Consider the following 26717-nt stretch of genomic DNA (forward strand, 5'->3'; position numbering starts at 1 on the left):
GTCTCTTTGGAGTGGGTAGTTTTGGTAACTGCACTTGCGTACCTAGAATTTCCAGGGTGTGCCAAATGAACTGTAGCAGCCATTTGATGAGCTGCAAAGAGAGCGCAGGGTTCTCACACATCACTTTAGTACATACATCACTTCATGTGCCCTTGCTTTAAGCTTAAAAAACAAGATGGACAAAACCCAGCAGAATCTGGCAAGCTTGTGTGTGGGCAACAGTAAACAAAATGTCTTGTAGGTCCACACAGAGCCTCAATGGGCTGTATGCAGCCCTCGAGCTGCAGGTTGCCCACTACTGCCAATGTGGCTACATCAATATAAATTTTAAATGTAGACCATGCTCAAGTCTTAAATTGCCATACCGTAATTACCATTAAGCCTCTTCCCCCGCTGCATCATGAAGGGGTTTCTGTGGTGCCCAAAGGCTGTGGGGTAATGGGATGTGCAACTTAATTGTTTCTCCCCCTTTCTTTACAATAGTGCCAATCCTAAGCATTCAAATAAACTCTGGTCATCTGAAGAAGTGGGCTGTGCCCACAAAAGCTCATGATACCATCTACATGTTTTGTTAGTCTATAAAGTGCTACCAGACCATCTGTTGTTTTTTAAGTTTATCCTGTACAGACTAACTCAGCTATCCCCTGAAGCATTCAAATATTGTGACCCAAGGCTCACAATAGCCTTATAAATAATTACATTTAAAAATAATATATTTTGGGTAATACAGTTTTGATATAAATTTGTTTTGGGGAGTATTTTTGTTTCTTTTTTTGACAAAACAAAAATTCACAGTGTCTGTTTCCAATGGAAATTTTCTAGGTGTCATATGAGAACATTTCAGTTTTTAGGTTTTTGATACAAAGTCAAAATTTTCAACAGAAAAAAATCTTAATTGTCTGACCACTTCTAATTGTAGGGTTTTGTTTGTTTGTTTATCTAGTGTTTAAGCCTTTGACGTATACTTGAATTACATTTCAAAACTTCGCCTGCAAACATGAGGACTAGAAACTTAAAAAAGAAATTATAGCTGAGTTTCTCATGTAATGATATGACTCCAAAATAGGGCTTAAAGAAAAATTCAAAAAATCAAGAAGCAAATGGTCTGGCAGCACTTTATAGACTAACAAAACATGTAGATGGTAAAGTGCTACCAGACCATTTGCTTGCTGATTTTTTTTGTAACAGACTAACTTGGCTACCCCCTGAAGCACCAAAAATCAAGAGAGGTGTGATAAAACTGTAAGGCTACGTCTACAATGCAGGCTACTGCAATGTCTCTGGGGAGGACAGGATCAGCGTCTCAGGGTGCATCTACACAGCAGCGTTATTTCAGAATAACGACCGTTATTCCAAAATAACAATGCAAGCGTCTACACAGCAATTCCATTATTTCGAAATAAATCTGAAATAACGGACAGCTTATTCCGACTTCTGTAAACCTTATTGCATGAGGAATAACTCCTGTTCCAAAATAGCTATTTTGAAATAGCAGTAGTGTGGATAGTCCACTGCTGCTATTTCAAAATAGCTCCTCTGCAGGGCCATTCAAAGTAATTACTCCTCAGTCCATCCTGGGGCTCTAAATGGAGGTAGCAAGTCTACATTAGGGAAGCCTGCCTCAGACTAATTTTGAGGATTCCCTATAGCAGTGGTCTCCAACCTTTTTACACCCAAGATCACTTTTTAAATGACAGAACAAGCCAAGATCTACCACCCCGCCCCTTCCTTGAAGCCATACCCTCTCTATTCTCCTCCTCTCCATCACTTGCTATCCCTAACCCTTATACTGCTGCTTTTTCCCCAATTCTTCTGTAGGAAGAGGTTTTTCCAACATTTGGCCTGTCTAGACTGGACCAAATGTCAGAAAAACCCCTTATTTGGAAGCCCCCTTATTCCTCGTGGAAAGAGGAATATAGGGGTGACCGAAAGATCATGTTTGCTCTTTCACTAAAAAGCGGAAGAACAAACTCATCCCTGGATGCAGAAGAGCTTTTCTGGGATATCTCCAGAATCATGAAAAACTCCTGCAGTCTAGCCGTACCCTCACTGGGTTGAGACAGGATGTGTAGGCTCTGGGGTGGGAATGAGGGATTTGGGTGTGGGAAGGGGTGAGAGGTGCAAGCTCTGGGAGGAAATCTGGATGCAGGAGGAGGTGAATAAGGGGATGCTGGCTCAGGGAGGGGGCTCCAGGCTGGGCAGTGTTGGGGTCAGATGTAGTGTTAGGATACTAAGCAAGCCACAGACTTCTGGATGTTAGGGTTCAGGAATTTGGGTTGGAGTATGTGAGGGGCTCAGGGCAGGGGGTTCCAGTGTATGATAAGCTCATATGTAGGACCTAGGGGAAAGGGGAGTGCAGGAGTGTTATGATGCTGTAGCCAGATGGGGGCTTGGCCCCAATTGGGGGTTTGTTGGCCAGGCTTCATTTTTAAATAAAATACTATGTCAAACTCAACAAGTTTCTGCATTGTCTTTATTTCTGAGAAGGGCAGGGAACCTGTTTTGAGTCAGGGGTCACTGACCCACAGAAAAGTCAGTTGGGGCCACACAAGTGAGGTACAAAAAAACCCTTCTCCAACCCCCTCCCCCAAGCTTCACTAATGTAGCCCCAACTGTGTTGGTGGGAGCAGGGGACATAGTACTGGGGAAGGGTGCTAGTGGGTGCTTTGGCAGGGGACAGGGTGCCAGTGGGTACAGAGTTCTGCGGCTGGGGGCAGGGGAGAGGGAACAGGGTTCTGGGAGGGGAGAGGACAGGGTTCTGCAGCAGGCGACAGAGTGCCAGTGGGGACAGGTTTCTGCAGCTGGGAACAGAGTGCCACTGGGGACAGAGTACTGTGGCTGAGGACAGAGGAGTGGGGACAGTTCTGTGGCTGGGGACAGGAGTGGGGACAGAGTTCTGTGGCTGGGGAATGGGAAGAGGGGGCAGGGAAGAGGGAACAGGAAGGGCAGAGGGCCGGGGTGCCAGTGGGGGCAGGGAGTCTCCTGCACCCGCCCCCTCCCAGGATTCCCTCCCTCCCCCGAGGGAAGCTGGCATGCGCCTCTTCTGGGAGGGATTCCCCGCTCCCGTGGGGAAACCCCCACACGCACCTGCCCTGGAGCCAACTCACCCCTCCTGTGGCGCAGGGAAGCCACTGCGCTCCTCCTCCGGGGCCGAGCCACCCTCTCGTGTGCCTGCCCCAGGGCTGACCCCCCTCCCATGCACGCCTGCCCCGGACCTAACTCACTCCTCCTGCTACGCAGGGAAGCCACCGGACTCTTCCTCTGGGGCCGACGCCCCCTCCCGCAGCGCGCCGGCATGCCTCAGACCTGTGGGAGGGGAGCAGTCAGCACACTTCCGGAACCCCCAGAAGTGGCGCAAAGCTGCAGGACCTCCATCCACTCCGCGGGAAGCCGGCACTACCTCCATTGTTGCTGGAGGTAGGCAGTGGGGCTTCTCGGTATAATGGGGGGGGAGCGAACGCCTCGCGATTGACTGGTCAAGGCTTCGCGATCGACTGGTGGATCGTGATCAACCGGTTGGTGACCACGGCCTTATAGTGTAGACATGCTATTTTGAAATATGCTATTTCAGAGTATTTCTTCTGAAACAGCTTATTTTGAAATAAGTGTGCAGTGTCGATGTATCCTCAGGGACAAGACAGTTGTCTATAATCCTACACTCCCCAAGCACCTAACATCAAGTGAATGAATAATCAGAGACATTGTCATAAACTTAATTTGTTACTATAACACCTAGTGAATGTCTACACAGCAGAGTTATTTCAGAATAACATCCCTTATTCTGAAATAACGTTATGCGCTCAAGACACAAGAAGCCGTTTATTTCGAAATAAATTCAAAATAATGAACTTCTTACTCTGGCCTCCTGTAAACCTGGTTGTACAAGGACTAAGGAAGACAGCTGAATAGCAATTTATTTTGAAATAAGCGCTGTGCGGACAGCGCCACATTTCAAATGTAAAAAATAAGCTCACTTTGAGTAGCTTATTTCAAGGTACACTACGGCCTCACTTTCTGCATGTAAACAAAATAGGCTGAGCGAGCTTGTTCAGTAGGCCAGGTTAGTTCCTATAGAGCGAGAGAGACGGGCAAGAGCTGATCAGCGGTTCATAATTGCTGTTTGTATGCGGCACCAGCAGAAACAGCGCAAACTCCCGGACAGCCTCAGGCTCGGGGCTTGCCTGATGGGCGAGCACACACGGCGCTGCACCTCTATGGCTGCGATGACGTGACACGCGTCCTTTGGGCAGGGCTGGGGGAGGGGGACAGGGTGGCCCTGTCTATTAAGCCCAGCCCCTCCGCCCCATCACACCGCCCAACACCCGCAACCCCGTCCACACGCCCTCCGCCCTCGTTAGCAGCCCCGCCTCTGCCGCCCAGGGCCCGGCGCCTCGCCGTCACTTCCGGGTGGAACGCGGTGAAGTCACGGAAGCACCACGGCCCGCGGGGCGGAGCCTAGGAGCGCGGTTGCTGTAGCGGGTGGTTGCTATGGGAACAGGGCCGGTGGAGAGACGTGCCCCGCGGGGATAGAAGGGCCCAGCATGGAAAGCGGGCTCGAGCAGGTCAGGTTAGCGCAGGCAGGCTGGGGCTTGGCACTGCCCCGGCCAGGGGGAGAACCGCCGAGCTGGCAGGGCAACCGGGAGCCTCCAGGAGGCTGTGGTGGCGGGTTGCGTCAGAGGGGACAGGTAGCTAGACCGGGCGAGAGGAAGGAGGCGGGTGCCCTGGAGGGGTAGCGGGGGCTGGGGCAGGAGGTTGGTTGCTAGGCTAAGGGTTGAAGTGGATGGGTAGCTGGGAGCGAGGGGGGCTGGTAGCTAGGCCAGGGGAAGGGCTTGCCCTGGAGGAGTAGCCAGGGCTGGGGGAAGGGGCTGGCAGCCGGCTGGGAGGGAAGAATGCCCCGGGTAGGGACTGGTGACTGGTCCGGTCAGCAGGAGATGTTGCCGAGGCGGTGGGGGGAGAATAAGGAGATTTTGCTCTGGAGCCTCAAGAGCAAGGGCTCAAGTGATGAGTTTTGCCATGGTCCCTCTGGGATTCGGGGGTATCTGTCACTCAGTCAGGGCCCTCCTCAGGTGTGTAATAAACCTAATAACACGTAGAATGGAATTGTTCTCTGTGTAGAATCCTAGTGACTGGCAAGAAGGGCCGGTTTGGATTCCTGAAGAATCATGTGCCCCCGTGTGGGGGAAATGCAGATACTACACTAAGTAGCGCCTAGACAGTTAGATCAGGCTTTCAGGGAGGATTTCGGTCTCTTTTTTCAGGCATTGTGGGGGTGGGCGGTTCCTGGGAAGAGTTTCAGGTGAGAGACCCATGTGGCAAATTCTAGGCAGAGTTCCTTCCATTAGGTAGTCACTGTCTGTCTGAATTCTTAAGAGTCACCTGCAACCCATAAAATGACGTAGGGTAGGTAGGGTATGTCTTAAATGTTTCCAGATCATGGAATTTGAGAGTGAATGATAGTGTTATTCTGTTTTGCTTTCACCACACCCCAATAAATGTAGAGATTTTTGGTCCCACTGACTAGTCAGTGAAAGGACTGTGATTTTCTTATTCTTACACACCTTTTTCATGAGTAGCTAAGAGCAAATTTAGTCTATTCATGTAATCAGTGGTACAAATTATGTAGAAGTCGTTATTCTTGCCGTGGTTAAACCCTCCATATCTTGTAATAGTTGTTCAAAAAGTAACTCAATCTTATGCACCTTGGCTATACTATGAAAAGAAGATAAACTTTTTAATAACTAAAAATGGTGTAGGCTATACATTTAGCATAAAGATAGCTAAATTAAAAACTTGTGGTGATATTCAGAAATTCCAAACAGAGATTATAAGGAAAATTCTGCTTTCTAAACTAAAGAGATTCCAGTGAAATAATTTTTATCAGCACTCTTTGGACTGTGATGTTTATTTCATTGTTGGAGTGAACCTTCCAAAATATGTTAAATTTGATTTTATTTTGGTTGTTCAAAAGTCTTCTTGTTTGTTATTTTTTGCCTTACCCTCTTACATTTTTTTAGAATTGTATAATGATATGAATATTATCACACTAACTGTTGCATAAACAATACTGTTTCATTGTTTATTCCTTTACTTTTGATAAGTTAAACACAAAAATTGTTTTAAATGTAATGTTATTTAATATTTTCTAGATATTATCTATGAGCCAAATCCAGTAGTTAATTCCTTTATTGAAAGCACATTTGAGATAAGATGGTAAAATAAGGCTCCATGGGACTATTACAGTAGTTACTGGCATAAATTTCATACATAGAAAAACATATTTAAAATTTTATAATGGCATTATTACTATCTGTAGAAGTAATTTCACCTTGCTAGTGTGTCTGCATTTTTTAGTTTAAGAAAACTAAAAAACAGTGTTTGCTTCAAATAATTTTTTAATATTTTCTCTTTCTATGAAGAAATAAAAATCAGACTGGAAGATGGAGATGTATGAGACCCTTGGCAAAGTGGGAGAGGGGAGTTATGGAACAGTAATGAAGTGCAAACACAAGGAAACAGGACAGATAGTAGCCATTAAGATATTTTATGAGAAACCAGAAAAATCTGTCAACAAAATTGCTATGAGAGAAATAAAGTTTCTAAAGGTTTGCCTCTTTTGCCTTAATCATTTTGTAAATCAAAAAGGAAAGTGCTTGGAAATCAAATTGACATCATTATTGGCATATATCTATCACTCATGGGCTATTATTAAATACATAAAATATACCAAGAAAAAACGTGTTGTTTGCTTGATTTGTTTTATTGTCAAGACTTTTAAAACAAAGTAAATGTAAAAAGTAAAGTAAAAATAAAACTTGTGGTTTTGATTTTACATGAAATTTAATAAGTGAAAAAGTCCATATTTAACATATTAACCCCATACACCTTGTTTCTCTAATATTTAAACCAGTAGAATGCACAAGATGTGAATTTTGGTGGGGTTTTAATTTGACACAGTTTTGCAAACCATTAATCTGATGTGTAGTCCAATGGACTTTTATACACTGTCACAAAGGTCTGCTGATGTCAGCTTTCGATGTAGCTGATGTGGATATATTTGTAATTTCTTTACCACTTGTCCCCCCAAAATTATATGTCAGTCTATTAGAATACATGGAAGCTTTGCTGAAGATTCTCAACTGTAAGAGAACTATAAAGTACATTAACCTATTTCTACCAATCTACATATATATTTGAATTACAAAATTAAAACCTTCTCCATTTTTAATATTGGGTTGGAAGTCATGGAGTCCCATGCTTGAGTCTGCCATCGATTTACCATTTGTCTTCAGCTAGCTCATGTGGATTCTCTTTGGGACTAAATCCAAAGCTGCATCAGGCAAGTGTTTAGAAAGAGCAAAAGTGGCTGCAATACCACGTTTTGTGACTTTCCAGTCCAACTCCATGTTTGCAGCTGGATTCAGCAGCCCATAGGAGGCTGTTCTGGGAGCTGCTCATCACTGGAATACATCAGTACCCAGGTCCCTTCTCCAGTATCAGTTTCCTATACCATCACAAGGGGTGTGATATAGTCATTGTCCCAGTTCTGTTTCACCTAGGAACAGATGAGGAATCTCTGACTATTCTCTCCCAGAGATTCCCCAACATCATTTTGTGACAGTGAAGGGGTTTCCTACTTACCTACCTACCCTGAACCTTGTGGATTTATGAGAGGCCAAAGCAGTACACCAGGAACATTTGCAAAAATGCTAATGCAGACATGTTTTCATATTAAATATATTAGAGATGGCCTGGGTCAGATTCCTCTTTCACCAGGCTTGCCCTCCTCTCTCAGCCAATCCAGCAAATTCAAAGCCTATTATTTAAATTCATTTTTCATAATTAAATAACTGGTTCAGAAAGTCTGACTTTCAACGCCAACCCCACTCCTTGCCCTTACTGGCCATTTATTATTAAATTTGATCCTTATCAATTTTTAATTAAGACTTGGCAAATATACAATATGCTAGATTATGCTAAGGGCCTGATATTCCAACTTGGATAGAAGTCAATGGGAATAAAGTCTCTAGCTATAAATCTAGACTAATTTCCATGTGCCTAAGTAGTATTAATCTGAATGAGTACCTCTATAACTGAGAAGGTAACCAAAATTATTCAAGATGGTTATCATTAAAAAGTTGAGACGCATCATCTTTGTAGACTGTTAATAAACAACTTAATAAAACTTTACAAATATTAATACTATAATATAAATAAAAATAAAATATGGCGCTTAATATGAAATTGTGCATATTATAAAAAGTTTTAGCTTTTGTTCCACAGAAGAGGCTGATTTTCTGGGACCTTTACAGCATGGATTTTCTTCTTAATTAGGTCTAATGGCAACAGCAAAGTTTTAGCAATTCACTATAATATTTCAGATTCATTTTGGTGATATAGCTGAATAGCAATGTTTTAAATATTGGATTCAGAAGGATAACTGAGTTAGTCTATAACTGGAAAAACTTAAAAAAACAACAAATAATCTTGCAACACCTTTAACACTAACAAAACATGTAGATGGTATCATGAGCTTTCATGGGCTCAACTCACTTCATGGTACCCATTGATGGGTTTTTTATGTCATTAGGATGTGGAATGTAGCAGGCCATCCAGCCAATGTCTTTAGTCACATCTTTGTGATAGGAATCAAACCTTTAAATGAAGTTAAGGCAGGCTGGAACAGAGAGAATACAAAATTTTGAATATTTGCAAAATGATGTGTATCTTTCATATCTAGCTTTGCAAGCATATCTTAGTCAAGGAGAAAAACTGTCCCAATGGAAATAAATATGGAAAAGCTATAGTAGAATGTTTTATTTTCTCTCACCAACAGCAATTTCGCCATGAAAACCTGGTCAACCTGATTGAAGTATTTAGACAGAAAAAAAAAATTCATTTGGTGTTTGAATTTATTGATCATACAATTTTAGATGAGCTACAGCATTACTGTCATGGATTGGATAATAAAAGACTTAGAAAATACCTCTTCCAGATCCTTCGAGCAATTGAGTATCTCCACAGCAACAATGTAAGTGCTCCATAGAAGCCACAAAGTAAGATTAAAACAAAATGGCACTATATTTTCTGGTTTTACATCGTGTTTTGTCTTTCAGAGTTTGAAAAATTTAATTTTTTATTTAAGGAAACTCTAGTTTCATAATAATGACCTACATGCTTCCAACTGAATTTTAATTTTTAAAAGTGAAGCTCTTGTGCACTGAAAGGTGAAATGCATTAAAAGGTTATGTACTGTTATTCTCAGTGGTGGGCTTTGTCCACATTGTTTGAATTCAGATAGAGCCATTCTTAGGATTTATGGGGGTTTATGCAATGTTATAGCAGTTCAATAGCAGCCGAGGAGGGGGCAGTTTTTTAGAGATGAGATTTTACAATTTTCAGCAACACACTAATGAAATATTTTTAAAGCAAATTTTAAACTAAGGTCCTGTAGACTAACATAGAAAATTCAAATTCTGACAGTATGTACTGGGGAGGGGGGGGAGGGGGGCTGGCAATTTCCTGTTAAATGGTTTCATTACTATTTGAATTGCTCTTTCATGGGTTCAGTGTTCTGCTAACAGGTCTAGCAGGCTTTTTCACTTTTAAGTTAAATAGATTCTCCCCATAGGAAGCAGAGCCACAGAATAGGGATAGTGATAGAAATGTAGCCGTGTTAGTCTGGGGTAGTTGAAGCAAAATGCAGGACAATGTAGCACTTTAAAGACTAACAAGATGGTTTATTAGATGATGAGCTTTCGTGGGCCAGACCCACTTCCTCAGATCAAATAGTGGAAGAAAGTAGTCACAACCATATATACCAAAGGATACAATTAAAAAAAAATGAACAAATATGAAAAGGACAAATCATATTTGGAAGGTAAGTAAGTGTCTGTGAATTGATGATATTAGAGGTAGGGAGAGTGGGATGTTTGTGAGTTAATGGTATTAGAGTAGAGTAGTAGAATAGGGATAGGAAGACATGGGTGAGTGGACACTAAGACCCAGTGGTGCCCCAAATGTTCAGGTTCCCTATGCAACTGTGTATTCTGTGCCTAGGTAAGGACAACCCTGGGTCCAGATCTGGACTTTGGTTATGGTTCTTGTCCATTTCTAATTATTTATTGCTTTCTTATTAACTGACTACACCATTGTAGCTTCCAGTTTCAGATTTTCAGGGCAGTTTCTTTACAGCACATTGCTTTACATCCCCAGCTCTGTCTCTTTTTTGCAGTTTCTTTCCTGGCCTTCAGGGTAACTATTTTTTTCTTTATTTTGAAGTGTGGGTTGGCATGCATTGTTAGTTCTCTTTTTCTCTTCACCCCATACACCAGAGGTGGGGAACCTAAGGTTCAAGGGCCCGATGTGGACCCAGCTTGTCTGGATCCAGCCCCTGAGGCTCGGGGCTTTCTCCTAGTATTGAGGAGCCCATGCTGGCACTCCAGCTCCTCCATCACGTCCCACTGAAGGGCTAGAGCACACAAAATCTATTAGCCTGGGCCCCCCAGGGTGTGGTGTGCAAGGGGAGTATGGAGAGTGTCTTTCTCTTTCTCATATGGGGGCCACTTCAGTGAGGGTTTGTTTTTTCTTTTTTGCTTCTCACTAGTGTGCAGCCCCGGACTGATTTTTCTGTTGGTCAGCGGCCCCTGACCCAAAAAGGCTCCCCACCCTTGCCATACATGTTAGGCTGTTGCTGTTGCTGTGATCAGAAGTGGCAACATTTATGTGTTTGTTTCAGTCCATGCTCTTTGAGAGTAATCTTTATTTACAGAATCCCTTTTATTATTAAGGTAAATTTGGCTTTCCTTCTTTTGTCCAGGTCATACATCGTGATATCAAACCTGAGAATATCTTAGTTTCACAGACGGGAATTACTAAACTATGTGATTTCGGTTTTGCTCGGACATTAGCTGCCCCTGGTGATGTGTATACAGATTACGTGGCCACACGATGGTACAGGGCTCCCGAACTGGTATTAAAAGACACCACATATGGGAAGTATGTGTTTTTATTTATATACCTTATTATTAAGGTGGCATGGAGAACGATTTTTAGACCTTACATTTTTTAGTGCACTATAGTACTACAGGTGGTCCCTGAGTTACGAACACATCAACTTATGACTGTTTGTACTTATGACCAACCTCCCATTAAGCGCATTACAGCCGATCCCCAAGTTATGAACGCGCGATCCACACTTACGAACAGCGCGGTCACATTTAAATGAATGGAATCCAACTTACAAATAGATCGAGTTACGACCAAGTGTTTGGAACGTAACTCGTTCGCAAGTCGGGGACTATCTGTATTGACAAAATCCAGAAATTAATTTACCCGTATGTGGAATAATTTTCATATAAAAATCATGTTAAACCAACAAAGCAATTTAAAATCACTTCAACAAATTAAATCCCTAGTGTCTGGGCATAGTAGGGGCACCTTAAATATGCTCTGTCACATGTTTTAAAGAGTGGCTTTTGTTTTGTTAGGGGAGAGTAAAATAATAACAGAAATGCATTCCCAATACCCAATAAAATGTTCACATATATGGGCTCACTTATATGAATTTATGGCTTGATCTTGAAGCAATTGAACTTTTACTGACTTCAGTGGTGCATAGTCTACCATTAAACAGAATACTCTAAATTTGTAGACTATGCAGCTTCTCAATACTTGTTGTATAGTTCCTAGACAGATGGTAATCCTTTAAGTGTTACTATACCAAAATCATAATCTTTAATCAGATTAGGGATATTATCTGAGTCACAAAAAGAGGATTAAGAGAAATGTCATGAAACAAGATACAGAAATATTTAGCAATTCAATATGAATATGCTAATTAAAGTTCTGCTGTTAAGTATAGCTTTTGGAGAGTAATATGCCAAATTCACTCATAATACATGTTAATGCTGCTACACACATGTAAGGACTGTCTTACTAGATAGTTTTGTAGCTCTTCATATACAATTGTAGGTCTTCATATACAATTACACAAACTAAAGGAATTTCTCAGTGAAATGCTGCAATATTATTTTTTAATTGGGAAGATATTTTAAAGTGCGGCTAAGTCTGTTTTATCCTTTTGTATTGTCAAATATTTTGCTATCTTAGGGTGTGCACTCGGAGCTCGAAATAAGATATGCAATTTGAGCTGCACAAATTGCGTAGCTTATTTCAAGTTAATTTTGAAATAGAGCACTATTCCTAAACGTCCCTTCCTTCTTGTGGAATGAGGCTTACAGGGACGTCGGAATAGCGAGCCTGTTGTATTTCGAAATAACAGGTTTGCTCAAAAGACGCGGAATAGCTATTTCGGGATACTTTCAGTATCCCGAAATAGCGCCACAATATAGACATAGCCTAAGAGATATTTTAATTCTTTTAAAACATTTATTTTAAAATATCAGTTCTCTTCAAATATGTTTTATCTTAGCATTAGTCTTTATGTATTGTTGAACACTTTGTTCATTTCCTGATCTTAGACCTGTGGACATCTGGGCTTTAGGTTGTATGATTATTGAGATGGCCACTGGAAATCCTTATCTACCCAGCAGCTCTGACCTAGACCTACTCCATAAAATTGTGACAAAAGTAGGTGAGTATTGCTGGGGTATAATGCAGACAATATTTAAGAAAAACATTGTTACAGTATATCCATTTGATTGATGATTCTATAAATCATAGAAATGTCAGGTGGAAGGGACCTTTAGAACTCATCAACAAGTAGTACTCCTTGACCTGTCCTAGACCAAGCCTTTTCTTTCAAACCTCCAGTGATGGAGATTCCACAACCTTCCTTGGAAGCGTATTCAATAACTTAATTACCTTTATAGTTAGAAAGTTTTTCCTATTATCTAACCCAATTCTCCCTTGCTGTAGATTAAGCACATTTATTCTTGTTTTACTTTCAGTAGACCTGAAGAACAATTGATTCCTGACTTATTTATAACAGTCCTTAATATATTTGAAGACTGTTATCAGAATCCCTCCTCCATCTTCTTTTCTCAGGATTAAACATTCCTACTTTTTTAAAATACATCCTCGCAATCAGGTTTTCTACACCTTTTATAATTTTTTTGCTCTCATCTGGATTCTTTCTAGTTTATCTAGATCTTTCTTAAATTGTAGCACCCAAAATGGACTCTGTACTCCTGTTTAGGCCTCACTAGTGCCAAGTCGAACAGGACAGTTCCCTCCCATGTCTTACATACGACACTTCTGCCACCGTGGAATGATTTTAGTCTTTTTAGCAACTGCATCACATTGGTGATTTATATTCAAATTGTGATGCACTGTAATCCCCACATACTTTTTGACAGTACTACTATCTCATCAGTTATATCCATTTTGTAGTTGTGTATTTGATTTTTCCTTCCTAAGTAAAATACTTTGCTTTTATCTTTATTGAATTTCATCTTGCTGAATTCAGGCCAATTCTCTTATTTTTCAAGGTTGTTTTTAATTCTAATCCTTTCCTTCAAAGTGCTTGTGTCCCCTCCCAATTTGGTGTAATGTACTAATTTTATAAGCATACTCTCCACTACATTATACAAGTCATTATAAAAATAACAAAACTGGATCCAGGACTCACACCATTATGACCCCACTGGATACATCCTCCCAATTGGAAACAAATAATCACTACTACTATTTGAGTACTGTCTTTTCTCTTTTGCACTGAGCTTCAGATCTGCAGCAATGTAAGTCCTGTTTATTTTATCCTCAGAACACTGAAACTATAAGAAGGAGAATTCTAATTGTAAAAATCCTTTCATAGTGAATATCCTTATTCATGCTGCTGGAGTAGTTTGTTCTGATCATCATCAGCAGCAGTTATAGATGCAAATACTGGACAGATCTGCTTTTTATGTAGTTTGCTACAAGTCTGAAACTATATAAAAAGCAGATACCTTCAGTAGAGAGTTGTTCTACACTGCAGATAATATTTGCTTTCCTCTTTGGGAGGGAAAGCATAGAGGGAAAAACAGAAAGCTGACATTGTTGCTGAATATTTTTCATCTTTACTTTGAAAATTAAAGGCATTTTTGCTGAGAGATTTTAAATTAAACTAATCTTAGCCATCCTTATGAATAATAGAATAAGAGTACTGTATTTATAGTCAATTATATGTATTTTAAGCACACTAATTTATTGACTGTTCACAGTGAATTTTGAAAACTGTATTTTCTTTCAGGGCATTTGACACCTCATCTTCAGAGTATTTTTATAAAGAGTCCAGTTTTTTCAGGGGTGGTCCTTCCAGAAGTCCAGCACCCTAAAAATGCAAGGAAAAAGTATCCTAAACTCTGTGCACTACTGGCAGATATGGTTCATGTATGTTAGAAGAGGTCTGAGTATCATGCTTGCTGATGATTATTATTTGTAACTATACATAATGTGTAGTACAGGGTTACTCAATTTTGGAAGCCCCGGGAGCCACAATGAGACTCACAGCACATACTGAGGGCTGCAACTTAAGTGTGGTTGCATATCCATGCAAATATATATGCAAATAGTTTCTTTCACACTGACGAGCATGAATACAAAATACTTCCCACAATGCCCCGGCATTCACAGCACCTCCTCTCTGGGGGCTAGAAACGCCAACACCCTGTACCCGTCTGTTCCAGCCAGCCCATCTGCTTGCATCTTTCAGTGCTTACCCCGCCTGGGAGATGCCTCACCATTGTGGAGTGTGTTTCCAGTGGAGACCTTGTTCAAAGGATCCCACCCTGAGGGCTGCAAACAAATGGACCGCATGTGGCCCGCAGGCCACACGTTGAGTAGTCCTGGTGTAGTATCATAGAATCATAGCATGCTAGAACTGGAAGGGACCTCGTGAAATTATCAAGTCCAGACCGCTGCCCTCACGGCAGGACCAAGCACCATCGAGGTTGTATTTCCCTAGTTTATTGATAAGAAGGTCATGCGAGACCTTATCAAATGCTTTACTAAAGTCTAGGTACACAACATCTACCACTTCCCTATTATCTACAAGACTTCTTATCCTATCAAAGAAAGCTATCACATTGGTTTGACATGATTTGTTCTTTACAAATCCATGCTGGCTAGCACCTTATTATCTTCCAGATGTTTGCAGATGAATTCCTTAATTATTTGCTCCATTATCTTTCCTGGCACAGAAGTTAAGTTGACTGGTCTGTAGTTTCCCAGGTTGTTCCTGTTTCCCTTTTTATAGCAGGACACTAGATGAAAATAAGATGTAAAGGAGAGGGCACTTAGGACCTCTGAGGAAGATGAAACCTAGATAGAAATGATGGGCTTCACCATAACCAAAGTGCTAATAAATAGGGTTGCCAGATGGTTTCAACAAAAATACGGGACACACTCGACATTACATCACAATCTACATTACATCTTATTTAGAAAATACCGGACATTTATATTTTCTCATTTATATTTTCTCAATTTGTTTCCCAAACAGAAAGCTCAAATACTGGACTGCCCGGTTCAAAACCGGACACCTGGCAACCCTACTGACAAAGGAAGCTACCATGATTTTGGGCTATTATTTAAATGAGGACCTGAGAGAAAATCAACAGGTGCCAAGAAGCACTCTGATTAGGGATGTCACTGGTTAACCCGTTAACTGAGAGCCCAGCTGGGCTGGAGCAGCTCCACCCCACCTGTGGTGGGTCTGGCCCAGCCATGACAGCCCACGTCCACAGCAGGCCAGGCCTGGCTGGAGCAGCTTACATTGCAGCAGGCCTGGCCCAGCCCAAGCAGTCCCCACCTGTGGCAGGCCTCACCTGGCCAGAGCAGCCCACAGCACAGCAGGCCCAGCTGAGCTGAAGCAGCCCTTCACCCATGCCATAGGCAGGGGACTGCTCCATTCTGACCAGGCTTGCCATGCCATGCCATGAGGCCACTCCTGTCCCCCTATGTTGGAATGGCCCCTCGCCCATGGAGTCCATTTAGCAGTTAACAGTTCTATTTAAGTATTAAACATTATGTTTTATCAATTACTGATTAAATGGGATTTTACATCCCAAGCTCTGATTGGACAAAGACATCTGGAAAACATCTAAGGATGTTAGTAATACAAAGAAAACTGCATCCTATAAAGGATAGGTCATAAATTATACACAGCATAGAGGAAGGCCAGGTTGAGACTGCTTAGTTAAATTCAAGAATAGCAACAAGGTATCAGAGTAAGGAGTTAAATGAACAAAGGCACACAATCAAATATAATTATGGAAGGGCCAGATGCTTGGTCACTTAGGCTTCCTTGATAGTGTGAAAACTGCCCTAAAGAGAAAGTAAAGGCACCCCCATTCCCACCCTGATGGGAGAAAATCCTTGGTTGGTTTAAGTTGCTAGAACCTGCTTGATGTCACTCCCTTTTCCAACCCTCTTAAGTAGGAGGAGATAATGATGGCTTAGAGCCATCTTCCACCCAACTGACACTGAACAGAGTTTGGTTACAGCTAGAGATCTGTTCCTAAAATATCTATACCAACACAAAAAGCTTTACAGTGAAAATAATTGAACTGGATTGTATAGCTGTAGAAGAGGACCTAGATGTAATAGGCAATACTGAAGCATGGTGCAATAACAAAAAAAATCAGTGGAATAATGTTATAGAGGACTTTCAGCTGTATAGGAAGAACAGATGAGAACATAGAGGCAGTGAATAGTGAAATACCTGAAAGATGCTTGGACTCTTAATGAGACATTATATCTAACAGGATTGGACTATACTATAGAATTTGTATGGCTACAAATCTCAGGTTGTGTGAATACAAATATACTAACAGCTCTAAAATTTAGTTAATTGCAAGCCTGTGTTACACTATTATTACAGGCAGTAATACACAACATTGCTTATATCAGTGGTCTCCAACCTTTTTACACCCAAGATCACTTTTTGAATGACAGACCAAGCCAAGATCTACCGCCCCACCCCTTCCTTGAAGCCCCGCCCTCTCTATTCTCCTCTTCTCCATCACTTGCTTTCCCCAATCCTTATACTGCTACTTTAAAAAAAAATTCCCACCATTTCTCGCAGCTACTCATCTGTGCTGTTGCTTGGTGAGTAGCTGCTCCTCAAATGAGGAAATCTAATGTAAATGTACTGCGCAGGTGCACAGTTCAGAGAGGGCTCAAGAGCTACTCTTAGAGCCTCCGAGATCTACCAGTAGATCGCGATCTACTGGTCGGTGACCGCGGGCTTATATTATACTTAACATATGTGATTAAAAATTCCTTCTAAAATAATCCTTCTAATGTTTTACAGGCATGTCTACAAATGGATCCCAGTGATAGGATCTCTTCTACAGATTTGCTGCAGCATGACTATTTTACTAGAGATGGATTTATTGAAAAGTAAATATTTTGTTGGCCACTACAACATCAAAAGCCTTTTCGGATTTTTAATAATTTATATGAGTGTTGTAAGAGCTACAATACATAAGGAAGTATGTGATATACAAATATACAAGGGTAATAATTGAAACCAAATGTATTTCTGTGAAGTTATAGGAACATTCAATGACTGTCTGTTTTATCCTTAAGATCTAAAAGAATTCAGCATCCTTGTAGGTAGTAGATCATGATGAAAGTTATGCTTCATTTATTTCTTGAACCCACTCTGCCCAGTTGGTGGATCTAGAGTAGATGAGGACATAAATTACAGCTGTTCTTCCTGCCAACAGTAAACCAGAGATGGGAATAAGAATATGGAAGTGTCCCCAAAATTGAAGATGAGGCTTTTAGGAAAAAAGGTCTATAAGATAAATTGAGAAATGTTAGCTGTTATGTCCTCCCAAAAGGCTTTGATACAGGAGTGATTTCAGAAATTCTGATCATGGCCCTATTATAGTGGGCCAGCTCCTCCAATGTGGTAAGTCATCATGATTGTGTTGACTTTAATAGTGCTGTGATAACTTACACTAGTTGAAGGACTCAGCCCTTTGTCCATCATAAAATAATCACTGCTAATTCTGCATAAATCACAGAAAATGAATTTTACCCCCATATGAGATATAATTGAATATTCCCAAGCCTTTATATAACATAAAAACAAGGGACATTTTACTTCTCTGTCATTTTGATTTGGTGATTCGTTTATAAAGTAAAAATAGCAAATTAAATGGAAGAAATCCTGGAATTCAAAGCACTGATACAATTACAGAAAATCTGAAAATACTGCCAAGAACATAAATAGTAACGTATAAAGCTACACATCTAACCAGAAAAACTACTGTATAATTATAAGCGGGGGTGGCAGCACTCTCTATTATTAAGGTTGCCCAACAATTCTCACTATAAGACCTGGTTTTCAGTTGCTTTAACTTCTTGGGCTAATATTTTACATGCCAGGTGTCTACCACTGGCCGATTGTTTTTCTTACAAATTTTAGTAAAAATGGTTCTGTTGTTTTTGAGACTGAAGGAAAAGAAAATATGTTTTTGCCTGTGTTAAAAAATACTGGCAATTTTTGCTTTGAACAGCACTGTCATAGCCATTGTTTGAGAACAAGACCTTGACATTTGTCTCATGGATATACTTTTTGCTATCCTAGTAAAAATCCAAGTCTGAGCAAGTTACAAGCCTTTGCAAAATTACTTTGTGTGCGCTTGAGACTTCTTTCATTTTAGTAGCTAAAATTTCCAAAAATTCCATCCTAAGAATACTTCATCTACTCCTAGGTCCTGGTATTGACCAGTCTCTGCATATGCATTGCCACAGAGTGCCTGAGCATGTTCCCTTCTTCCCAAAGCTCAGGGGCAAAACTGGGATTTCCCTTAATGGCTCTCATCTGCTCTGGGATGAGGTGAGACCAGGCAGTGGTGCTGAGAGCAAAGAGCCTGTCTCTTCACAGCCTTCAGTGCCCCCTGATCTGGCTGACACCCAGGCAGGATGGAGGAAGAAGCCATCTTCAAATGCAGTGGGGACAGAAGCTGGACCATGGGGTAGGAAAAGAGTAAAAAGAGGCAAGCAGTCAAATGGGATTGAGAGTGGGGGAGAAGGAAGAGAAATGGAAATAGGTGGGGCAAGCAGATTAAAGCTATGAATTGAGGGGAAAAGAATAATGAGACTGGGAGGAAAGTCTGGAGCCTGAGGAGGGAAAGGGAGTTTGGGACTGGAATCTGGAACAGGGTGTAGTGGGAGGCTGAGAAAGGAGATTAGGATTGGATAAGTAGATGGGGAGAAATAAGCGTGGTAAGGGGAATTTGGACTCAGAAAGCAAGTCCCAAAGCAGACTGTAGGATTGGAATGAGAAACTTGTGGAAAAATACTATGTAATCATGTTATTAAAGACTGTATCATAAAGCATATGCACAGGGGATCCAAATTAAGGTCACCTTAATTCTGGCATTTCCTAATTTAGGCTACGTCTACTCTGCAACACTATTTCGGGATGCCTGAGTATCCCAAAAAAGCTATCCCATATCTTAATAGCAAGCCTGTTATTTCAGGCTCACTATTCCGATGTCCCTGTAAACCTCATTCCACGAGGAGTAAGGGACGTTTCGGAATAGCGGGTTATTTTGAAATTTGGTGCTGTGTAGACAGTGCCAAATTACAAAATAAGCTATTTTGAAATCTGATTGAAATAAGACACTGAATTTGCATAGTTCAAATTGGGTATCTTATTTCCAACTACAGTGCGGTGTAGACATAGCCTTGTAGAGCTTGACTTTGCAACCTTAAAAATGTTTCAGTAGCATTTTACAAATTCTAAAGCATTTTGGAAAATAGATTTTCTCTAATACGTAGGCTAAGTCTAGACTGTAGAGCTTTGCTTTGCCGCATCCAAGGAACACGTTTGCTTTTTTGGAACAATTTCTGAAAAGGTGGACGCATTTTTTCACCATCCCTGTAATCCTCGTTCTACAAGGAAGAATGGATGTGCTGAAAGAGGAGGTTTTTCCGAAATTTGGCACCGTATAGAGGGGCCAAATTTGGGGACAGCCTCTTTCAAAAGAAAAGCAGAAAAAGATATACAAATTGCAGTTTGCAATTTGCTTATATTTTTCAAACTTTTCTTTGCAGTGTAGACCTAGCCATACAGAGGACATGATGGTGTTGGTAGAATAAAGATTTTATCAAAATTCTTTTGGGCTAGCCTTTCTAATTTACTCTTAATTTCATCACTCATCGGTAATGCAGCCATTCCTAAAACTTTGTTATACCACACTGCTTTATATTACACCACACTGTCCGGTATGTCAGTAGTTAGCCAGCTTTACTTATAGGACCTGTTCTGATGCCCACTGAAGTTGGTTGGATTTCTGGAGTTTCATGGTGTTGTAATTATAGGCTTCCTGACCCAAAAAAGGAGTTGGGGGGCGGGGGTCACAAAGTTATTGCAGAGAGGTTGCAGTACTACTACCCTGACTGCTGTGTTGCTGCTGGTGGTGGTGCTGCCTTCAGAGCTGGGCACCCAACCAATCGTTCTCTCTCTCTGGCTGCTCAGCTCTGAAGGCAATACAGGAGTAAGGGTGACAGATCGTGACTCCCCTGTAACTCTCTTGTAACCCCACTGTAACTCTTATTTTGTTAGGGCCCCCAATATGAGAAAAATTGGTCTCTATCATGAAACTGGTACAGTATAGGATAAAAGCACACAAAAGACCATATATCACTGTGGTGGAAGACCAGATTTCACTGTGTGTGATGCTTTTTCTGTGATCATGAATTTGGTAGGGCCCTGTTTTTGACCTGGGGATGCAATTCCCAATGCGCATACACATTGACTCATTAATTCCCATTCAGCTAATGTGCTAAAAATAGTAGTGTAACCATGGTAGCATGTGCAGTGGCAAATATTGGCATGGGCTAGCCACCCAGAGAATGTACCCAGGAGTTATACTTGAGGTGGCTAGTCCTTGCTGCTGCTTGCCACTGCCTATGCTACAGAAGCTACACTTCTGTTTTATCTCAGTGAAACCTAATGCAAGTATGTATATGTGAGCAGGGGAATTACATTCCTTTTGCATGCAAAAATGTATATTTTTTCCCAGTATACACACCCTCAGAGAAGCAGGCATAATGTCTACACCTAAAACACTACAGCAGCACAACTGTGTTTCAGCTGAACTGCTGTAGTGCTTCATGGGGTATGTCTACATGTAAGATCCTACAGCTGTCTACTCTGGGGTTTAAGTCACCTTAGAGTAGTGATGTTAAAATGTGTTTAATTATGTGATTGTATAACTTCTGAAATTTCAGCAGTTATACACAGGAGGGGGCAGATGGCTTCTTCCTCCCACCCTACACTGCTGCCTCTGATGGGGGCAGTCTGGAGTCGGTGCGCATACATGGTGGGATGGGTGTCTTCATATAACGTGTAAACTGTTACACTTTCATATTCCTACCTTAGGGGCATATTTTTTACACCCTTGAGTGACATAGTGCTGTTTTAGCAAAGACAAAACAAGAGTAGACATTACTTATGCTGAAGGGAGAGTTTCTCATATCACTATAGATTATTTGCCTCCCTGAGAAGCAGTAGCTAGATTGATGGAAGAATTCTTTCATCAACCTAGCACTGTCTACACTACAGGGTAGGTTTTCTATAGTTATGCTCTCAAGGATGTGGATTTTTCTTGCCATTGGAAGATGTAATTATACAGATGCAAGTTTTGAGTGTAGATGAGCCATAAAAGTTTGATATTCCAGCTGTCTGTTGTACCAGTTGTGTACAATAATTTCAATAGTTTAGTTTCTCTGTGTTATAGTTCTGAGAACTAGTGTCAGCCATGCTTCTTGAAACTGATTTCTAGTGGCCAGAAAAAAAACAAAACAAAACATGAAATTGAATTAATGATTTAGAATAACACCATACTTTTCAGTTTGTAAGTATAACTAACTGCTAATTAGACCTGATGCAAAACAATAGTATGCAAACTATATAAGTGTGAAATTTCCTTTTTGCAGGACTAATTATGCTGGTTTCAAGAATTTAGGGGGGAAAAAGAAACCCTAAAGCATATCTTAAAAATGTTGCAGAGCTAGTGAAACATTTGTTGAATCAGTCAGAGCTCAAAAGAGATCTTGTTACTATGTGAAGTCAAGAATTTTCCTTGGACTTTAGAACAACAATAAATAGGCTGGTACATAATTTGTCAACATTAAAATTGAACTTGAATACATTTTGCTGTGTGAAAAAGATTTTATAAGGATCATAGTTTGCTTAATACCAAACACTTTTTGAAAACCTTTGTCCAAAGAGCCAAAATTAAATTTGTAAAAGATACTACGTCCTTTATTGACATGCTTTATAGTTTATAGCAAATATAGTGTCATCATGTATATATCTGCTAATGAGATATTGGGCAGGTAAATTTGTTATGTAAAGAATTAAGTATTGGCCATAAAATGTTAAGAAAAAAACTATATATATGAAAATAAAAAGAACATTTCACTTTATCAGATTCTTACCAGAATTGAAGGCTAAATTATTTCAGGAAGCAAAGTTAAATTCTCTTTCAAAACTCAGAGAGAATAATAAAGAGATTGAACTAATAAAAGATGAAAAGAGAACTGTTCAGATTAATATCTCTCAGAATGGTCCAGTGGCTGGGAAGGTGAGAATTAACTTTCTTAAAATATTTATTGCTGGCCTAAATTATCATCTTAAACTGTAAAAATACAATATAGAGGTATAATAGAACCTTAGAGTTACAAACACCTCATGAATGGGGACTGCTCGTAACTTTGAAATGTTTATAACTCTGAACAAAACATTACAGTTGTTCTGTCAGTGGCTGAACATTGACTTAATATAGCTTTGAAACTTTACTATGCAGAAGAAAAATGCTGCATTCCTTTTTTTTAGTAGTTTAATACAATAATGTACTGTATTTGCTTCACGCCCCTTCCCCCCCGCCCCCCGCTTCCTGATTGTGTATTTCTGGTTCCAAATGAGGTATGTGGTTGACTGGTCAGTTTGAAACTCCTATGTTCATAACTCTGAGGTTCTACTGCAATAGATTGGACTGTGTCTTTGAAGTCAGTGTAGTTACAGTAAGAATTAATGTGGCCTGTTACATTTAGAGAGACGTATGTTATCAAAATGAAACAAAATTATTAATCACTACAGCCTCTCCCCAAGTTACGAATGAGTTACGGACCAAACACTTGGCCGTAACTCAATTTGTTTGTAACTCGGACCCCATTGAGTTACATAGCGACCGCGCTGTTTGTAAGTGCAGGTCACGTGTGTAACTCGGGGACCGCCTTTACGACCGCTTCATGGGAGCTTTGATCATAAATGTGAACAATTGTAACTCGACCGTTTGCAAATCGGGGACCAGCTGTATTTTATATTTTGATATATTCATTGGGGCCCTAATTCAGAAGTCAACCCTAATGAAGCAAAGCATTTAAATACATGCTTAACTTTAGGGAAAGTCTTAAGCAGATGCTTAAATTCTTTGATGAACTAAACGTCTAGATGTCTGTAACTGGAGTAAATCTGATGAAAAGGCAATGAAAGAGGGAAGCTTCAAAGACATTCTGAGGGTCCTCTGTGACTTCCTAACCTACATGCTAGCTACCTGTATATATAACGCTTTCTACTGCCATTCATACTACAGATGTTTTGGGACAATAATACCAAAGATACTTCCAATTGTAAAGTGATCCTCAAACTAGGGAGCAGAAAAGTTTTCTTTGGAGATTTGCAAATTATTATTTATTCATATTGTGATAGCACCAAAATTGTGCTAAACACTTTCCAAAGACAGATGAAAACACATACCCTGTCTTGAGACCACTGCCATTAGAGTAATCTATAGCGTTAGTGTTGTTCAGAAACACCAATAAAATACAAATAGCAACACTGACACTATATGGAGATGCTAGGTTCTGGAATAATCATAATATTCCAGAAACAAATAGCACTGTCTTAAAGAGACATCATTAATCTAAAACCCAGTCAATTTCAAAACAAATTAAAAGTACTTCGCAAATTCTATGGTTTTGCAATCGCACCTCCCTATTTGTAAAAAATTTTTTTGTTTAATGTTCTCTGTTGTGTGAATGACCAACACAAATTAAACAAGAGTTTGACTGGTTATAAAAAGATGAACTGACCTTACACGTAGTACTGTCAAATGATAAAAATAAAAAAATAGAGGATTTTGTCTTTAATTGCTTTTAGTTACAGTAAGTAATTTTGGTTGTTACTTGTAGCAGTATTCTGACAGAAGTGTTAATTTTTTTGTTGACTGCGTGTCTCTTTAAAGCATGTTCCTTTTGTTCCCCTAGCTACACTTTTCAGGTTGGAGAGATCCTTTAATTCCAGATTCCATTTAGAGCAGTAGAAAAATATATTCAAATGAGTGGTCTAAATTTAGTTAACGTTTTGTTTTTCTCAGGCCACATCCTATTTCCTAGATGAAGGCATTTATGAAGGTTATTCTGCTGATAACATCCTGACCAGAAGCTAATTGCCTACTGTTAGGTAAGTGATATTTTCCCCTCTCCTTCCCTTCTCTGGGTCTAGCGAGGGTAGACAGAGAGGAAGATCAAAGTGTTAGGCTCAGTTTGTGGGTGGGAAGCCAAAAATAAAAGTGAGTCCTCAGCGGGAAGGAAGCCTTTGACAGGGCAAACAGCTGCGTCTGCCTACGCACTCTCTCTCTCACTCACATTCACTCATTCTCTGTTTCTCCCCTGAGTAGCTCCTGTTCTGTTCTTCCTTCTGTTGGCAACATGCTTCCCTCACCAGCTGATCTACAACTTAAAATTGGGGGAATAAACCTATTTGGGGAATAGGAGATGAGCTGGTGAGTGAAGCAAGCTAGTGCTGATCGAGAGCAGTGAGGCCTAGGAATGACCTGACTTCTGGCACTAGACTCAGAACCCTTCAAGAGATAAAGGCACTTCCTAATCACTATGTATAGAAGTGATTGTTTGGCCTGTCAGCAGCTACCTTTTGTACATATGTTTGGTTCATTTGTTATGTCACCCTCCAACCAACCCTAGGACTGTAGTCCTCCTAAAAGACACAGAACAAGAATCAAATCAAGGGAAATATGGGGGAAACATAGTTCTAGTAGCTTGCTAGACCTTCATTTAAGAGATGGGGGAAATGTCACTTACCTGTTGTTGCAATGTCCCAATATTATTGTTGGTATCCTATCTGCTCTGGCCAGTCATCATCAACAGAGTAACCTCAGCTCTGAGGAGCAAGGACTGGGAAAAAGAAAATGAGATCTCACATTAAACTACTGACTTGAAACTTTTGTTGTTATTAATTTTAAGCGGTAGCTGGAGTTTTATTCTGCTATGTGGCTGCCAAGTTAAATGGTCCTTTTATTAAAACTTTGATTTTTAGAAGTTTTCAAGCTATTAAATGGCAAAGGAGTTTCCATGAAACAAACTTGGTGTAAAAAATGCAGTTTGTTTTCCTCTAGTGGGACAGCTATATAATAGTTTATTATTATTTATTTTAAAATGGTAAAAGGGTATTGGCATCATCATTTAATGCTTGAATTTGAAAAAATGAATTTAAAGGTTCTAAAAATAGACCTTTGTTGTTCTGAAAAGAGCATTAGGACTTCCAAAGCATAAACAATGGTAAGGCCCAGACTTGCAGGGCAGTAAGTACTCTCCACTCTCACTGAACTCAATTGGAATTGGAAGACACTGAACCCCTCACATGACCAGGATCTAGCAGACTCAATTTGGTGACATTTTATGTTTCAGACTGTATATATATTTTGATGTAGTATCTGTTCCAGGACATTGAAAAGGACAAAAAATCCAAGGACTTAAAAGTAAAAGGTACAAAACTGAAAGGTGGGAAACCAGAGATTACAGAGATAAAAAAGATTGAACAAGAAGATGCAGTTAGTCAATGGACTCCCTCCTCACAGAATCCTCCCAGTTTTCCTCAAGAGAATAAACCTGCAATCACTGATATAACCACCACTGTAGCTGCTAGCCATGATCCCAGCGGTGTGAAGGAAGATGCTCCACTAATAGCCGTTTGTATAACAATGCCACCCATCAATCCAAATTGTGGGAACCTTACAGCTGCAAATTTCAATTCACCTTTCCCACACTCCAATACAAGGTTAGAGCCGATTGCTTACATGGTGAGGTAATGCTTGAATAAATAATCTTTATTTAATAAAAGTATATTTTGAAATTAATTCAGTTTTACCATATTTATGTACCTAGTGATGGTTCGATCAAATGAATAATTCTTTCATTTGGATAATGTTCTGTATGACTTAGGCTCAAAGGCCAGCTGTGACAGTGACACTTGACAGTGCATCCCTTGTGGCTGCTTCATCTTTAGTACAGAGATGGAGCCTGGGAGATTACCCATCCTGATATGGTTTGAGCCAGGTCAGGTTTCTTGGGTCAAAGATAGAACAGTCATTTCTACAGGTCACACCTCTATTGAAATGACAGCAACTGGTCTTTCAGAAGAAGATCCCTATAATAGACTACTTTTTTTTTCAAATGTAGCTTTTCAGATTTTAACAGGTTGGCAATGTGGTCCTCTGGCTGGAGGGTGAGCAGTGCAAAAGTGGCTGCAGTATGGTGATGGTGATGGGTATCTGTAAATATTATGGGAGATGTAGATAGATGCATTGTCAGAGGAAAGGTCTCAAAGCTGGAGCTTCTGCATATGAATCCTTTCCCTAACCGTGACTCCCTTTATGATCTTAGATCAGTGACCTTAGCCTTTCTTTTGTCTGTTTCCCATCCTATTGGGAATAATATTTCCTATCATC

At 40.4% G+C, this 26717-nt stretch overlaps 1 protein-coding gene across 7 annotated transcripts in view; it reads left to right on the forward strand.

Moving 5' to 3' along the window:
* Window positions 1-4111: 4111 nt before the first annotated feature.
* Window positions 4112-26717, forward strand: part of CDKL3 (cyclin dependent kinase like 3) — a 38277-nt gene continuing 15671 nt past the window's right edge. The window contains exons 1-10 of one of the 7 annotated variants that reach the window (XM_025181217.3): window positions 4125-4562; window positions 5259-5296; window positions 6417-6602; window positions 8834-9028; window positions 10817-10995; window positions 12480-12592; window positions 14192-14331; window positions 17255-17343; window positions 22400-22553; window positions 25713-26047. In XM_025181217.3, coding sequence (XP_025037002.1) covers window positions 6438-6602; window positions 8834-9028; window positions 10817-10995; window positions 12480-12592; window positions 14192-14331; window positions 17255-17343; window positions 22400-22553; window positions 25713-26047 — 1370 coding nt within the window. In that variant the 5' untranslated portion in view covers window positions 4125-4562; window positions 5259-5296; window positions 6417-6437. The other 6 variants (XR_012896363.2, XM_025181214.3, XM_006116059.5 and 3 more) reach the window with 6 other exon arrangements.

Source organism: Pelodiscus sinensis, chromosome 16, assembly GCF_052426305.1.
Source record: "Pelodiscus sinensis isolate ZL-2025 chromosome 16, ASM5242630v1, whole genome shotgun sequence".
Taxonomy (NCBI): Eukaryota; Metazoa; Chordata; order Testudines; family Trionychidae; genus Pelodiscus; species Pelodiscus sinensis.